The sequence below is a fragment of the Typopeltis vanoorti genome, chromosome 10, assembly GCF_054136105.1.
Source record: "Typopeltis vanoorti isolate ZY-2024b chromosome 10, IOZ_Tvanoo_1.0, whole genome shotgun sequence".
Lineage (NCBI taxonomy): Eukaryota > Metazoa > Arthropoda > Arachnida > Uropygi > Thelyphonidae > Typopeltis > Typopeltis vanoorti.
In genome coordinates, this window is record NC_143558.1 from 86,564,721 (window position 1) to 86,578,143 (window position 13,423).

At 35.7% G+C, this 13,423-nt stretch overlaps 1 protein-coding gene across 1 annotated transcript in view; it reads right to left on the reverse strand.

Annotated features, from left to right (window-relative positions):
• Positions 1-13,423, reverse strand: part of LOC150102567 (exportin-1-like) — a 448,940-nt gene that overhangs the window by 136,408 nt on the left and 299,109 nt on the right. Inside the window, exon 20 of the mRNA XM_090399503.1 lies at positions 2,376-2,510. Coding sequence (XP_090255629.1) covers positions 2,376-2,510 — 135 coding nt within the window. The remainder of the gene's footprint in view (positions 1-2,375; positions 2,511-13,423) is intronic.

Here is a 13,423-nt window from a genome sequence, read left to right on the forward strand (position 1 = left end):
AGTACAATCCCGATACAAAATGCCAGAGCATGCAGAGGAAAATTCCTGAAATTTACGTCTGGAAAAAGCATTCACGTCATATTCAAGACCACAATAGTGTGTTTCTTTGATCACAAGGGGACAGTCCACTATGAATTCATCGAACAGGGAGAAATGGTTAACTAACAATGCTATTTAGAGGTGCTGAAAAGATTAACGAGATTCTGTTTGGAGACCAGAATTGTGGCCTGATAAGTGGATCATCCATCACGAAAATGTGTCAAGCTATAAAGCACTCATTGTGAGAGAGTTTCTGGCCAAAAAAAAAAAAATCAATTACCAAATTAGGTCATCCTACTTATTCATTTGACTTAGCTCCCTGTGATTTCTACCTGTTTCCAAAATTAAAGACTAAGATTAAAGACTAAAGACTAAAAGGACTAAGATTTTCTGACATGGTTGATATTCAGCATAATGTGATAAAGGAACTCAAGAGTAAAAAGAGTTCCTTTCCTGGAAAAAGAGTTCCAGGCCTGTTTCCAAAAATGTGAACTGTCTAAATCAGTGTATAAATGCACAAGAGGACTACTTTGAAGGCAACAGTAGTCACTAATAAAGTTTTGAATGTAGGGTTTTTTACAGGTGACTTCCAGGAATTAAACTATCATACCTCATACATCCTTGTTTGACACCAGATTTTTTAGCATCAAACCATCTTCCTGTACTTCCTTCAATTCTAACTGCTGAATTACAACTCAAATAAATACTAAGTATTGCTTGATATAATGCCCCAATGACACCATATAACTTTAGCATATCAAATAGCTTCTCTCTTGGCACCTTGTAACATGCCTTTTGCAAGTCTACAAAACTTAAATACAGAACTTTGTTATATTCCCTCAATTTCTCTGCTCTCAAACCAACCTTCCTGCCTTGGGAATGGATGCTTTGTGATTATCTACAGGTCAGATATTAACTTCATTGACCACTGTCAAACTACTGCCCATAGAGGCCTGAAGTGGCTTGAAAAGTTTCTAGGGCAGGGTTTCCAGACTTGGTAAAACATGAATAAAAACTACTATAACTTTGTGTGCAAAGTTACACTGTAGTTTGTCAAATATTTGGCAAATGCTATAAAGATAATTTTGTTTGCCAAATCTTGCCAGTACACGGCTTGAAAGAATTGACTTCACAATTTTAATGGTAATTATAAATACTATATTTAATTAAATTCCATCCATGAACAGTGCAATTAACACAAATGATTCCAACTTTTTGCCAATAAAAACTATTCAAAAATACAAGAAAACAAAAATTAAACCACTGACATTCTTTTGTACATGACTACTTTCGATTGCATAAGAAATGAATTTTTTCTTCTCTAATTTTCATTAAATTAAATTTATTACATATTTTGTACTGGCTGAACACATTTTGTAAAGATTCAAAACACTTTCAATAAAATCCAGCCAGAGTCCAGGAATGAGTTGTATGCTAAGAGACAAAACAAATTTTAATAAGTGCTTGTGATTTTGAAATGTAAGAAACAAAAAAAAAACATCTTAGCTCATCTCCCTTTACATATTTCAAAATAGGCTACTATGACCAAGTAACATGGCTTTTCATAAAACTAATTTTAATAAGAATAGGATGGTCAATCACATCAGCACAGTTTACAATGCTTATGAAGCATGCATTCATGGATTAGTTATTTTACAAAAAGAAAAACCCCACTGGCAAGTTTTCAGAGACGCGAAGGGAACCTTTCCACTTCCACATAAAAGTTGCAAAATTTATAGTTGAAACCCATGAATGCTCCTTTGAGTCTTAGAATGGATTTGAACTAATGTCTTCCGTCCAGCTATCCAAACTGTACAGAATTCATTCTTATCAATAACTCTTGCAATGTTAGTTATACCATTTATAAATAAATAAATAAAAAACATACCATAAGCTGAGTGGTTAAAATAACAACTTTCCAACTAACAGGCTGCTAGTTTAAATTTTGCCATTGGGCACAGATGTTTGTAATTGTCTTCAGGTGGGAGATGAATTTCATGACTTAGTGTGACAATGCTGACTCATTTATTGGAGATTTTATAGGTTTAAAAAGTTTGACGTTTGGTATCTAGAGGTAGGTTTTCATGCTATGTAAAATTAAAAGATGGTGGGAAAAAAATTCCTTAGCCAAACCACAATACTAATATAAGTATAATATCTTTTGTTAGCAGAGATCACATCACATATCACAAAATATTTTTTGTTTCATTAAGATACTAATTCTACTTTGTGTCACTATGATGTTCAGAACATTTTATTCAGGTCATTATAATTCCAGTAATGAAATACTACCATGATCAACAGAAAGAAAAACTTCACAGCACTATAATACTTACCTTTGTAGCTTGATTAATTATGTCATCCCAAACTTGATTTGGAAGAAGCATGTACTTTTCAATTAAATGTTCTTGAACTACTTGATCTGTCTGGGCACTTATCATGCAGCCAACAGCTTCATAGAAAGTATGTACCTGAAATAAAAATTTTGCAATATTCAAGGACAGTATCAAAAGTGAATTTATTTTCTCGAATGTTTTCTTGAACACAAAGTCTAAAATAGAAAATGATTTCTGAGAAAAAAAATTTAAATATGGAAACAAAAAATACACTGACCAAGCAATCAGTTGCAGGCTTGCATAGCTAATCAAACAGTCTCCGTGTTGCAAACAAAATATTTTCACCAACCAGCAGGACAGAACCTGATTAGAGACTCAAATTGGAAAAAAAAAGAGACCAAATTCATTTTTAGAGTAGAGTTCTGGATTATCTACGAGAGTGGTCTGAAAAGTTCTCGGCCCAACAATGAAAAAACGAATTTATAATTTCAAAATTATTTTTATTTTTCAACATAATCTTCCTTAAGACTAATACATTTATTCCAGAGATGGTACAGCCCCATTATCCTGACCCTGTAGTGGTTCTCAGTAAGATCTGCAAAATACCCCTCTACAGCTGCAATCACTTCTTGATTCGAAGAAAAACGCTGACCAGCGAGGAAGAGTTTCAGTTTTGGGAAGAGAAAGAAGTCAGAGGGAGCCAAATCTAAGGAATAGGATGGATGTTCCAACAAATCATAGTGCAGATCCCTTAATTTTCCTGTTTCCAAAACACCTTTGTGGGCAAGTGATTTGTCTTGATGAAAGAAGAGTTTTTTCTTCTGCAAACCGTGTCTTTTCTCATGAATTTTTTCATTTAGTCTGGTTAAAAGATTGGAATAATATTCCCAGGTTATTGTTTTACCCTTTTCAAGATAATTAATAAACAAAATGCCTTTAGAATCCCAAAACACTGCTGCTGTAACCTTTCATGCTGATGAAAATGACTTTGTCTTCTTTGGCGCTGAACAACCGGCTTCTGTCCATTGTTTTCACTGCTGTTTGGATTCTGGTGTGTAATGGTGAATCCAAGTCTCATCCATAGTAATAAATCGACACACAAAATCAGTTTTATTCTTGTTAAAACATTCCAAGCACTGTTCCGAGATTTTCATACGAGTGCGTTTTTGATCTGCTGTGTGAAAGCGCAGCACCCATCTTGCGCAAAGCTTTTTCATTTGCAATTTTTCGTGCAAAATATATCGTACACGTTCTTTTGAAATGCCTATAGTCTCAGTAATTTCATGCACTTTACCTCGCCAGTCATCCAATACCATATTGTGCACTTGATCAATGATTTGTGGTGTTGTTGGAAGCATTTTTTGAACGTCCCTCATGTGGATCATCTTCAAGGCTGTTATGGCCACAGTTAAACTCGGCAGCCCATTTCTTAATTGTCGAAAACGAAGGAGAAGAGGGTCCATAAACATTTAGGAACTTCGAATGAATTTCTTTTGGTACATTTTGGAAAATTATGGAGACAGCTACCATGTTGGAGTAAAACTTTAGTTTAATATAAACCAAAATACACACTCGACGTTTCGACCTTCATATCAAGGTCTGAAGCATACACAATATATATACACAGAGACAAGCTGCACTACAATCTACATGGTTTGTTAAAGTTACTGACAACCGTTACAACAATTACTGGCCTGACCTCTGGTGAAAATTGTTGGCGGAAAAAACCCTACTGCCCACGTGATCAACAAAAGATTTCTCCATTTAATGTTTTGCAGCAGATCTAGCCAAAATCACCAACCTCTGAAGGTGAGTAATGGAAAATTTCAGAGAAACAAGTATTTGTTCTCATAATTTCAAGGCATTTGATCAATTTTACTTAGCTACCAACTGCTGGCATTCCTCTTTCCCTTTTGAACATATTGCCAGCTTAACTTTGGTTGCTCACTGCATGTCATGGTGGATGGTTTCCTTTCAGATTTTTCAATTATATCCTAGTGTACACCAGGATTCTGTGCTTTCACCTGTGCATCTGATTTACAATCCTATAAAAGTTTTGCTATTTACAGTACTCTCCACTCAACTTTTTGATTTTTAAAATCTTGTAATGCAGGTAAAGTTTTCTCTAACCAATGGTTAACATTGATCTGCTTGCTATTCTCAAATGAAGTGAGAATTTTAATGCCACCACTATGCAATCCTGTTGCATCTCAAGGAAAAAAGACTTAGCCTCATTCTCCACTTTTGACAATATTTTGCTTGCAATTTTCTCCACTTCGTTTAAATTTCACACATAACATATCCTAACATATGCATATCAGGTCTGCATACTACAGTCTCTGCATCTTCAGAAAAACTTGTTCCAAATAGTACTTCTCTCCTCCAGAACTCCTGACACTTTACTATTATTATTATTTACATGGGTACTCCATGGAGTCAAAAGACTTATCACAGGAGACTCACACTACCCATTAACACAATAACTATCACATATCATCACAAGGTTTCCTGTTTTTGCAACTTATCTTATTATGATCAAATTGGGAGATATGCATCCACATAGTAGAAAAACACCAGAAATAAATCTGCTGACATAACTATGGTCAGTCAGGTCTAGCTTACCATACTTTGGATACTTCTATCTATATGTTCACTGGACATCCTCAGATGCTGATATTTTAACTTTCTTTTGTCAATATCCTTAAGGAGCCTTAAAGTTCTACTGATCTCTTCTAACACCCATTCATTTGTATGCCTTTCAGTACATGATATCCTCAACACCCTTCTGTAGCACCACATCTCAAAAGCAGATATCCTTTTCTTATCTGATTTCTTTAGGTTCCAAGCCTCACATCCATAAGTTGCTGTTGGAAAAACAACTGCATCCAAAATCCTCAACTTTGTTCCCATGGAGATAGATCCATCATTCTAGATTTTAGACAAGTCTCTGACTGTTGTTTTAGCCATTCCTAACCTTCATTCTGATGTCTTCTGAACAGCAATTTTTCACATTAATAATGGATCCCAGGTACTCAAACTTGCTGATTTCCTCAATTCTTTTTCCATTAAGGTAAACTTGTTTCTCAACAGCTTCCCTGTTTGCATTTCCTTTGAGAACCATAATCTTTGTCTTGCTAGGATTTAGTTGAAATCCTCTGTTATTACTGATCTTGTTAACTTTGTCAAGAATTTGTCCTAGTTCTTCCTTGTCATTACAAAGGGTACTGTATCATCAGCATACCTCAGATTACTGATCAATCTACCTCCTATCCTAATTTCTGTCTTGAGCTCATCCAATGCTTCGCGCATGATGTCCTCTGTATATATACTAAACAAGTAAGGAGAAAGTAAATATCCTTGCCTAACTACTTTTCCAACTTGAAGCCAGTCAATCAATCCAACACCTGTTCTTACTGTGGCTTCTTGCTCCCTGTACAAGTTCGCTATCAACCAGACAGTGTGCTGAGGAAAACCCATTCTTTTCATTATTTCCCACCGTTTCACATGTTGAACACAGTCAAAAGCTTTAGAGTAGTCTAAGAAACACATTACCAGAGGAAGTCTAAATTCTTTATATATTTTTTTTTTTTGATTTGTCTAAGGCTCTCATCTCTGGTGTCCTTACTTTTCCTAAAATCTGCTTGTTCCTCGGGCATCTCTGCCTCAACTTTGGCCTCAATCCTATTTAGCATGATCTTCAATAAAATTCTGCTTGCATGAGATACTAAACTAATATTTCTGTAGTCACGTTTTCATATCTCCTTTCTTATGTAGTGGTATGAAAACAAACTTCTTCGAGTCTCTAGGCCATGATCCTGTGTCCCGTATCCTTGTAATCAATCTATGAAACACTTTCATGCCTCCATTCTCTGTGGCCTTAATTAACTCTGATTTAGTACAGATACAGATGGGATTCCATCTGTATCACAACTCCCACCAGGTACAGATGGGATTCCATCTGTAGCTGGAGCATTATTGCTGTTAAGTTGCTTAACTGTTCTTTCAACTTCATGCCTAAGTGGAGGAGGTTCCAAATCAAAATTTTCCTGGTGAGAGGGCTCCTCCACATTTTCTTTATCCACTCTACTGTACAGTTCCTCACAGTATTCTTCCCATCTGTTTTTGATTTCCATTTCTTCTGTTAGTAATGCTCCATTCCTGTCTTTGATGACATTCAATTTGGGCTTAAATTTTTGCTTTAAGTCACGAATTAAATAAAACATCCTTTTATAATTGAGCCTCCTCATCTGAAACTCTATCTCTGCACGTTTATTAGCATAGAACGTTTCCTTGTCCAGCTTGATAGCTCTTCTGACTTCTCTATGTAATCTCTTATATTCTTTAGTCCCTGTATCTCTTTGTTTTTTTCCAACTGCCTTCTTTTGATTAGTTCCCCATGTTGAATCTGATATCCATGGGTCTCTTGATCTTCTTATTGGGCTGAGATAATTCTTGGCTGTATCCTGTATTATCAGCTTGATTCCTTCCCAAAGCATTTCTGGTGAGTTCTCATTTGTCTCCAGAAAAATCATCCAAACCGAGTTGATGTTGATTCTGTGAATCCACTAGGAATTACTCTAACATCCAATTTAGTGAATGTGCCTGACTGGGATTTTTTTGGAGTCTTACTTTGGTTCTTACTAGCTGATGGTCTGTACCATAATCTGCTCCAGGACAAGTGTGCACATCAGAGATGCTTGTCTTCCACCGCTGGAGAGCCAGGATGTAATCAATCTGGTGCCTTGACCCATCAATGCTAAATATCCAAGTATAGATCCATTGTGGGTGTTTCTGGAAGCAGGTATTGGTAATAACTAATCTGTTAGCATGGGCAAATTCCAACAGTCTTTCACCACGGATTTTGTGTTCAACTAGAACAAACATGCCACACTCTGGCCTAACTCTCATACTCTTTCCCACTTTTGTATTTAAGTCCCTTAAGATATAAAGCATGTCTCTCCTTGGTAGGCAGTCCAAACCAGTTTGTAAGTTTGCACAGAATTAAATGGAAACAAACTACAATGCATCACTATAACAAATATAAGCTCGAAAGACTTTTTTTAGAATCATCAGAAGAATTTTAAAAAACCCACCAAATCTTAATGAATAATATGGTTGGATTAAACTTCCTAAGATTTGGGAAATAAAAGCACATACAAGGACACCATCATAGGACATTATGCTTCTAGTCTTTTTCGATTTATTGTTTTGTGGGTGCTTTTACAATTTTAAGACTGTATCCTGATGATGTCTCTGTGACCACATATAGGATACATTAATTTCATTATCATCAATTTCCTGTAGGTGTCCTCAAGGGGTGTTCAGGTTACTATAACAGCACTACATAAATAAGCCAACATTATTAATAATCTCCTATCAAAAATTTTCATCCAAATTAGTATATGCCTTGTCAGCCCTCCAATATGTACCTAACATTTCATTCTTGTAAGGCATTTCTGAATGAATCAACCACCCAGACTTTGGTCTTCCTCCCAGTCTTTTTTCTGCCATTTTAGCATCAAACACCTGTTTTGCTAACTTTTTGTTTCTCATTCTGTTTAAGTGACCATACCACCTTAGATTAGCCATGCTCACACATTGTTTGCATTCAAATGCAAACAGTGTTAAGTTCTTTCCTAATGCCTTCATTTTTAATACAATTCTGCCATTGATGCCATCTGTTCAAACCCCTAATCTCCCCCCCCATCTCATTTCTGTGGTCTCTAATCTTTGATTAAGTGTTTATTTCTAACTCTGCACTCAGATCCATAACTTAAAAATTGGTTTCAACAATGTATTGTATTGTTTACGTGCATATATTATTCAGTCTTTATGTCACAAGTATCCTTAAAACATCGAATTGTATACTGCTAGTTTGGTGTTTTTGCTGATTTATCCTATTTTATATGAATTTATTCAACTGGCTTCCCACCACACCAGCTTTGCTTAATCTGTTGTCTATTTCCAGATTTAACTTGCCATCTTCACTAAAACATGTGTCTAAATAGCTGAAATATTTTACTTGTTTTATAGGATCACCATTCAGAATGCAGCTGAAGTTTTCTACGTTCCTGCCTATTTTCATAGTTTTGGTCTTTTCACTTCTGATTTTCATGCCAATTTTTTAACAGCTATTATTCAATTTAGTTAAAGAATCCAGAAGACTTGCACTCTATGTTCTTACGAGTATAACATCATCTGCATAAAGCAATTATCAGTTTATTATCTCTAATTCTAATAATAACAGGCTTAATGCCACTTTCCTTCATGTGATCCATATAATGACGAATAAGAGTGGAGATAATGTGCATTCTTGTCTTACACCTGATTTTACATCAGCCCATCTTCCTGTATTCTTCCCTTCAATTCTAACTGCTGACTCACAAAATAATGTTCCATTTATGCCATATATAACTGTAGTGTTTTGGGAAGCTTTTCCCTGGCATCCTGTCATATGTCTTTTCCAGATCTACAAAATTTAAGTCAAGATCCTCTATTTGGCCAGAAATTAGCTTTACTCCCAATTTCTCTTACACAATTTTTTTCACCATGCTTGCATGAATATTTCCTGGGAGACTTAGAGAAATTCCTCTGTTATTCTCACATTCACCTTTATTCTCTCTCTCTCTTTTTAACAGATGGGAACTATGAGAGCTCTACTTCAATCACCTGGAAGTTGACCATGCTCTCTGAAATGTTATACATATTTGAAAAATTTCTGGTCGAATATCATCTACTCCAGTTGCCTTTTCAGATTTCAAGTTTTTGATGGCATTTTCTATCAAGTATTCATATGTACTCCTGTTTTCACTTCTTTTGAAAATTTTCCACTATGGTACTGTACTCTTACCAAAGTCTTCCCATGACTTTTGTTCAGCTACTTACCGATACACATAGCTTAGCTCTCTTACATTTTTTTCTGTATTCTTTTAGGGAAGCTGCAAACTTATTTGTTGGGAACCCTAAGTACAGCTTCTTCCTTTCCAGGATTGGTTCTTTAACTACTTGTATCCACCATGGTGTTCATATTTTTCTATACTTGCAGAATACTTCACCACATTCTTCTCTAGCTGAATCAATCAATGCTTTCTTCAGAGTTTGCCACTGATATTCCAAGGTTTAGTTCTTGCTTTCGAACTGTTTCATTCTTTCTTCAATAATATTTGTACAGTTGAGTTTACAGTTGACCTGTAAAAGCTCAACTTCATCATCATAATCATCAGTTTCCTGATATGTACCTCCAAAGGGTGTTCAAACTTTAATTCTTTTTAAAATGCTATTACATACTGTTCATTTAAATGTGATAGTCATTTTTATCCTACTTCCACTTCCAATTTCAAATTCTTTATACATTGTTGCATCCTAAACCAGCATGAAGATATCACTATCAATAATAACATAGTCAATTGAGGCTTTTCTTATTTCATGTGTCTTCTCTCCATGTGAACTTGTGCATATCTTTATACGGGAACATGGTGTTGGATGTTTTCTCCCACTTGGTTAGACTATAAATTATATATTTAGTTTAATCGCAAGAAATTGATCATGTCTCTCCTTTGGCTCTTAATAATGGGTTCAGGTTTTCAGCAGAAAAAAGTGTCTGTGTGCACTTCTGTTGAAAACTCACTATTCACACAGATCTTGAATTAAGAATGGGACAAACTCTTATTCCAATAGTAACAGAAGTCAGTGAATATCATGAGCAGAGATCCAGCAGATATTTACCATTATTATTATTAGCCTTGACCTTTTCTCCAAATTTTCCCAAAACATTTCTATATGTTTGGTGGGATTCATTTCCTACTCTGCTATTTATATTTCCAACAAGTGCCACTTTTTCAAATTTCTTCATGCCGGCTGCCTGCTATAATGACTTGAAAAATTCCTTCACTTGTACCTTAGGAGAATCCTCTGTGGGATCATAGGCACAAATAAGTTTCATTACCCTTCTTTCTGAGGTTTGCCCTTTTTGAGTTAAACGAAATTGATCTTGATAACCTTATCACGCAACTGGTTAAATCCATACTTCTTATGGATGACTTTAATGGTCACAATACTTTGTGGGGTTGTGCCAACAAATAGTTGAGGTTGTATCAGTGATTGAATCCTTGACAATAATGACCTCTCTCTTTTGTATAATAGACTCAATACTTTCTTGATCATATTCTGCAATTGATCTTACAATCTGCTCCACTTCCATTCTTCCACTGCTCACATGGAATGTCGAAGAGAACATATAAAGAAGCAATTACTTTCCTGTTATTTGTGCAATGGCTTCACAGGAACCATCTTCTCCTACATGGATACCTGTATGGAAAATGGACTAGGACGACTGGAACACTTTTTCCCATCTTGCAAAATTTAATAAATACAATGAATGAAACATCTATCAATGAAGCAATACAATATGTAACAGACTACACTATCCAGGTAGCAACAGCCTCCATTCAAAGAACACCTTGATTTCCACTCTATCCAAAGCTATGGTGGAACTAAGGATGCCAGGTTGGGGGGGGGGGGGGGATCAACACAGAGCATGGGGTATATTTTGTAGATACCCCACCACATGAAACTTAATAGCTGTTAAGTGTGCTCAGGCCAAAGGATGTTAGGTGAGAAATCTAAGTCAAAAACAATCTTGGATTCAATTCATCTAATTAATCAATCAAATGATCAGTGCAAAAATTGTACGGCATAAAATCTGGATAATGAAAGGTTAATATGGAACATGTTTGTCTATCTTAGATCATTATGGATGTACTATTGCTGATCCCAAAGCTATCGCAGACACTTTGGGAGAAAATTTTGCTAGAATCTCAGCAAGAGCACCATATCCTCCTTAATTTTTAATACTGAAAGAGCAGCAAGAGAAACAAGGGCTCAATTTTTCTACCAATGAGCTTGAGCCATACAATACTATTTGTTAAGGAGAAACAAAAAATAGCTCTTTTACCCTCTCACCCCAGTGCAGTAGAGACTGATGTCATCCAACATGAAATGATAAAACATCTACTGCCATCTTCTATTAATCACCTCTTAATATACAACAGAATATTTGCAGAGGAAGAATTTCCAGATTCTTGGCACAAGTCAATTGTCACTGCATTCCAAAACCAGGAAAGGATCCAACAAAACCACATAATTATCGACCGATTGCATTGACCAGTTGTCTTTGTAACATTTAGATAAAATGGTCCATGTCAGATTTCTCTGGTATTTGGAAAGCAATGATCTTCTCTCCAATACATGGCTTTCGTCAACATTGTTCAACTTTGGACCATTTGGTCTGTTTAGAAATTTGTATAAGAGATGTATTCTTGAAGCAAGAATATCTGGTTTTCTTATGACACAGCCTGGAGATAAGGCATATTAAAAGACTTCTAAGTGTCATAGGGCACATTCCTATATTAATTAAAAACTTTCTGTCCAGATGAGCTTTCCAAGTCAGAGTGGGAAGCTATAATAAGAACAGGATGTTCCCCAAGGATTTGTCTGTCACTGAACAGCCTCCCTCCCATTGTAGACAATGTTTTATATGTTAATGACTTCACAATTTACCGTCACTCTCATAACATGATGGTAATCAAAAGACAACTTCAGCAAGCAACTGATCATGTCTCTCCTTTGGATCTTAATAATGGGTTCAGGTTTTCAGCAGAAAAAAGTGTCTGAGTATACTTCTGTCGAAAACTCGCTATTCATACAGATCTTGGGACACATAGTTGACAGAAGACTTACATTCCTTGCACACATTCGTCAACTAAGAGAAAAGTGCAAGCACTCTATTCTTTACTGAATGGGATGCAGATTTTTCTTCATTGTGCACTTATACATTCAAAGCTGGATTAAGGGTCTCAAAAACCTATGGTTCTGCAAGGCAGAATAATATGTAATGGTTGGATCGCATCCATCATTGGGGTATATAGATAGCTACTGGTGCCTTTTGCACATCTCCCACTCAAAGTCTTTATGCAGAAGCAAATGAATCGGCTGTATCACTTAGATCAGGGATCTTCAAACTATGGCCCGTGGGTCAGATGCAGCCCGCCACTTGGACAAATTTTTCAATAAGAATCCGAGGGGGGAAAAAAAAAAAAAAAAAAAAAACGGGGTGTCGATAGAACTTCAAATGGAAATTATTGAACTTCAGGCAAATGACCATATTAAAGATAAATACAAGGAAGGAAACTTGATCAATTTTTATAAATTTTTGAATTCTGAGCAGTTCCCAAATTTGAAGAAACTTGCTTATAAATTTATCTCTATTTTTGGGAGAAACGTATCTTTGCGAACAAACTTTTTCCCGAATGAAATATATCAAGTCAAAATACAGGGCAAATTTATCCGATGAACATTTGAAATCGCTACTTGTAATTAGCACTTCAAAATTTGAACCCGAGTTTAATAAGATTTTAAAAACACAAACACAGTTATATCATTCACATTAATGGTTTTATTATAATTTGTAATAAAAACATGAGAATTTGCTGATAGTGTTTGTTGTCATTAATATACGATAATTTAATCTCACATACTCTGTAATCAGTTTTTATCTGCTTTCGATAAATTCATATCTAGTTCTAGAGTTTTTTATTACTACGGCACGCTGAACAGTGCTGAAGTACCCAATGTGGCCCTCACGGCAAAAAGTTTGGAGACCACTGACTTAGATGGAGAAACAGTTGTCTCTTAATTATGCCCCAAAGATAAAGTCTCTTCCACCAGATCAACTACATGCACTAGATTTTTCTCTACGTTGGGAAGATCAATATCACACACATCAGACTGTCATACGTCACTTTGGTGTGGTGTTAAAGAGACTATGAAAGCTATTGGCATGAATGTTGACAAGAACGCTTACATCATCCTCCATGGCAAGTTTGCACTCCATCCTGCAACCTATCACTTTGTCAAATACAGAAGTTTCATACTCAATCATCTGATTATCTACAACTGTTTAATGCACACAGAGCAGTCCATTCTGATTTCTTGCCTATCTACATTAATGGTTCAAGAACTGATACCTGTATTGACTGTGCTTCCTGACA